The sequence below is a fragment of the Microcebus murinus genome, chromosome 14 (genome assembly GCF_040939455.1).
Source record: "Microcebus murinus isolate Inina chromosome 14, M.murinus_Inina_mat1.0, whole genome shotgun sequence".
NCBI classification, from domain to species: Eukaryota; Metazoa; Chordata; class Mammalia; order Primates; family Cheirogaleidae; genus Microcebus; species Microcebus murinus.
Genome location: NC_134117.1, coordinates 26634845 through 26639426, shown reverse-complemented (window position 1 = coordinate 26639426; position 4582 = coordinate 26634845). Strand labels below are relative to the sequence as shown.

The 4582-nt window shown below is 58.0% G+C and overlaps 1 protein-coding gene across 1 annotated transcript; it reads left to right on the top strand.

Annotated features, from left to right (window-relative positions):
• Positions 1–806: 806 nt before the first annotated feature.
• NKX2-3 (NK2 homeobox 3) lies at positions 807–4343 on the top strand. The gene is made up of 2 exons (XM_012768206.2): positions 807–1381; positions 2860–4343. Exons 1-2 carry the CDS (start codon positions 1024–1026, stop codon positions 3585–3587), a joined length of 1086 nt encoding a protein of 361 aa, XP_012623660.1. The 5' UTR covers positions 807–1023; the 3' UTR covers positions 3588–4343.
• Positions 4344–4582: the final 239 nt, after the last annotated feature.

The following is a 4582-nucleotide window of genomic DNA, read 5'->3' as shown; positions in this document are numbered from 1 at the left end:
GAACCAAGAGCAGTCGAACAACCAAAGTTTAGTAATAACTCCTTGATTCTCTTCCACATACCTGCTCTGCCACCGCTGCAAGAGTTACCAGGGCAAATGGAACAGGTACCCTGCCCTCAAAGGGCCCACTGTCTATCCAGGGCGACCAGGCAGGCACATAGCGCTATAGAACTAAGTGGGAAGTAAGGGACTCGAGTGTCCTCTGCTAACAGGGGCTACAACTTCAGAGGCGGGAGAGAGAGGACTTCCGGCTGGGCGATCAGGGAGCGCTTCCTTGGAGCAGGTAGTATTTGAGCACAGCCTTGGAGAACAGCTTTCGGCTGGTGGAGACAAGGGCGGGAAAGATGTTCCAGGTGGAGAAAACAGCTTGAGCAAAGGCAAGAAGGCGGAAAGTGACATCCATAGATAGATAAAACACTCCGTCTCCTTGCGGATCCAGCGCCCGGTATTTACCGACCAGGAAGCTTTCTTGCCCCAGCAGCAGCTGGAAAATCCACACTCCTGGGGCATCCTTCCCAGGCATTGGTTCGTGGACGGCGAGCCTCCCAGAACTGGCCCAGGTCGGCAAAGTGCAGTCAGGCGGGGCGGGAATCGGTGGCTCAGACACCCGGGTCAGTGCAGCCTCCCCAGGAAGGACTTGGACTCCGGGACTCCATACTAGTCCGTGTCTATTTCTGGTCGCTCCGCAAGGTCCTACTTGGAGAAGGCGGGGGGCGTGGCCCACGTGAGCCAGAACCAATGGGGAGGGAGGCCGGGGCGCGGGCCCCTCCCCCAGACGTGACGCAAAACCCCCGGACAGAGGCTTCGCAGCCCGGGCCCCAGTCCCTGCAGTGGCTGTAACAAAACCCAGACCCCCAGGTCCCGGCCAATGGAGGCGATTTAGACTGGAGTGGGACCGCGTCTGTCAAAAGCCCGACTCGGCAGCAGAGGCAGAGTCCAGAAGGAGAACTGGAGCCGCCGCGCTGCCTCCCCGCCCCCGCCGGGATTTATTGAGTATTTGGACTGGACAATTAAGTGGCCCTGATGATGTTACCAAGCCCGGTCACCTCCACCCCTTTCTCAGTCAAAGACATTTTGAATCTGGAGCAGCAGCAGCAGCACTTCCACGGTGCGCACTTGCAGGCGGACTTGGAGCACCACTTCCACTCGGCGCCCTGCATGCTGGCCGCAGCTGAGGGGACTCAATTTTCTGACGGTGGGGAGGAGGACGAGGAAGAAGAGGGCGAGAAATTGTCCTATTTGAACTCACTAACCGCAACCGACGGCCACGGGGATTCGGGGCTCTGTCCCCAGAGCTATGTTCACACAGTCCTACGAGACTCGTGCAGCAGGCCGAAGGAACATGAAGAGGAGCCCGAGGTCGTGAGGGACCGGAGCCAAAGTGAGTAGAGGGGTAAAGGAAACGCACCCGCACACCTGGAGCAATAGTGGAGCGCCCGAAACCTTGCCAGCATGGCTGTATGCCTGTTTAACCTTTGGCTGGGGTCGTGCCTCCTCCCTGGTCAACGACAGTTCCACAGAGTGCAGGTACCTGCAAGGGAGCTGGGGTGGAGAGAGACGGAGGTGACCCTGACAACTACTCCCGCAGAAGGGCGAGACGACGCAGCCCCCAAGGGAAGGGAAAGTGCGCATTGCTGCCTTGATGCAGATGGGCGACATGGGCTCAGAGGCTGGGTCTTAATTTACAATATTTTTGCTCTTACCTCCAAAAAAACCGGGTATTCCCCAAGCAGTAGAAACCTGAATCTTATTCGCTTTCTCTTAGGCCAGGGTAGCCACCCCTTTTCCCAAAAGACAACCCAAGCAAGTTGTGTCTCTAGCGTCCGTCCCAGGACGTAGAACTTCGGTAGAGACCAGCTGGGTGGTTTCCTCGCTTTCGTGCTTGAAGCTCAGCGTCCTTGAACCCAGGGCACCTGGCAGCTAAGGGGAGGGGATGGTAGGAGAGTGCGTGTGAACGCAGTCTATTCCACGCGACCATGGCTCTCACACCCCTGAGGCGCTGGCCTTTTTTGAAAATTCGTGACGTTTTGCTTTGTGTCCCAGTCTGTGGGGCCGAATAGGAAACGCGCCGAACTAGTGTCTGAGATCCTGGCTGCTCACATCAGAGGGGAGGTGAATTGGATAGGGAGACGGGATAGCTGAATAAAGCTCCCAAGGAAGTGTACCTTAGGGGACAGAGTCAAAGAATCTCTTTTTTCCCCAAAAGGAGGTTTGATGCGGCAGAGTTCAAGGCCTATCTATGCTCTGACAGCTCCCGGGGCTTAAAATTGACACGAAACTGTCTAAAATCAAACTTCTTTTTCTCTCTAAAGTCAAAATTAGTGTCATACACATTTGCATGTAGACGTTTATAAGCAAAAAAAAAAAAAAGTCTCTGGGCAATATACAAGCGTCACACTTCAAACAAAGATTTTCTCACAACCCATGCACATCAGGCCCCCTAATACCAACACGCCTCACACCTTCAGATATCCGTGGTGGAGTGGAAGGCAAATGAGTTTGCAAATACGGTAGTTAATATGTAGTTGCAAGCCTACATCCAGAAAATAGTCATTAGCACGTCGAGCCGCACATTTAATACAGGGTAATCTCTTCTCTCGCAGATGCTCAAGACCTAAATAAATGCGCACTAACTACCCCTCCCCACGGAACGTGCCTCCGCCGGCTGAGGGCGTTCTTTGGGTACTCAGTCTGTCGCAGGGTCCCAAAGCGCCAGGAGCCACAAACCTTCCAAAAAGTCCAGGCATTTACTACCTCACGCTCCGCGCCGCCACCAAAAGGGGCCACAGTGCTCCAGGACAGGAGCCGCGGTGAGGCCGGGAGCAGCTAAGGGACGCTGTTGTTTTGCTTCTTCCGCAGAAAGCTGCCAGCTGAAGAAGCCTCTAGAGGCGGCCGGAGACTGTAAGGCGGCGGAGGAGAGCGAAAGGCCGAAGCCGCGCAGCCGCCGGAAGCCCCGGGTCCTCTTCTCGCAAGCCCAGGTCTTCGAGCTGGAACGCAGGTTCAAGCAGCAGCGGTACCTATCGGCGCCCGAGCGCGAGCATCTCGCCAGCAGCCTGAAGCTCACGTCCACGCAGGTGAAAATCTGGTTCCAGAATCGCAGGTACAAGTGCAAGAGACAGCGGCAGGACAAGTCTCTGGAGCTGGGCGCACACGCTGCCCCGCCGCCGCCGCGCCGCGTGGCAGTACCGGTGCTGGTGCGGGACGGCAAACCGTGCGTCACGCCCAGCGCGCAGGCCTACGGCGCGCCCTACAGCGTGGGCGCCAGCGCCTACTCCTACAACAGCTTTCCTGCCTACGGCTATGGGAACTCGGCTGCGGCCGCAGCAGCCGCCGCAGCCGCTGCAGCGGCCTATAGCGGCAGCTACGGCTGTGCGTACCCGGCAGGCGGCGGCAGCGGCGGCACCGGCGCCTCCGCGGCGACCACCACCATGCAGCCCGCCTGCAGCGCGGCCGGAGGCGGCCCCTTTGTGAACGTGAGCAACCTGGGAGGCTTTGGCGGCGGCGGCGGGGCACAGCCCTTGCACCAGGGTGCTGCAGTCGGGGCCGCGTGCGCACAGGGCACCTTGCAGGGCATCCGAGCCTGGTAGGAACGGTGCAGGTCACGCGGCGGGCGCCCCACCTCAGCCTGGCGCCACGGGACTGAAGCGCGAGAAAGGCCGGACCCAAGGGCCAGGTCTCCACGTTAAAAAAAATACACGTCTTGCTCCCCAGGCTTCCGGATCGCAGCTCACTAGAGACCCGGAGAAGGGGGCTCAGGGCGAGGAGGATGCCTGGGTCCGGTCTCCAGGACTGTCTCTGAGGCAGAAACGCGGGCTGGGCTCTGGGGAGGACGATGGCTCCCAGGGGAGTGCAGGAGGCTGGCCAGTTCTTCCAGAGCGAGAAGGGCTTCTCTCCCTCGGCCTTCCCTCGGCCTCCGCGAAGCCTTGGTGGGGAACCCAAAGACAAAAGTTTAAAAAGCATGAAGGAGAGAAAAATGAGGGTCGTGGCTTGAGAAATACCAGGCCCTGCCGATCCTCTCCCCTCTTTGCGCACCCGGAGCGCCACGCCACAGTCGATTTTCGCTCCTCAACCGCCTCCCCTCCGCGGCGGATACCTCGGGCGGGACTCCAGATTGCCAGAGGACACAGGACTCTGCGAGGAAAACCAGCCCAGCGAAATCATAATGGGGGGGACCTGAACAAATCTGGGACCTGGTGGGCCACCGGAGGTGTTACCGGGTTTCCTTTCCCCCGTATTCTGTATCCAGCACACATTATCTCTATATATAGCTATATCCACACACCGTGTACACACCCGCTGCCATACACTACAGGAGTCAATAAACAAGGTGCAATATTTCCAAACCGCTGGCCGACTACAGGCTCTGTTTAGACCCAAAGATTGGGGAAGGATCTTTTAAATAGGGCGGGAAGGGAAGGAAAAGGTGCGAGGGGGAAGTCAGTCCTCCTTGGGCGGTCACAGGCCTTGTCTCCCCTGAGCCAGGCCTCAGGCTGCAAGTCTGGTCTCTTCGTGGCTTTGTTCATTCATTTCTCTTTACTTTTGTGGGGCTTTGCAATCCCCCCAGATTTTACGAAGATGTTTG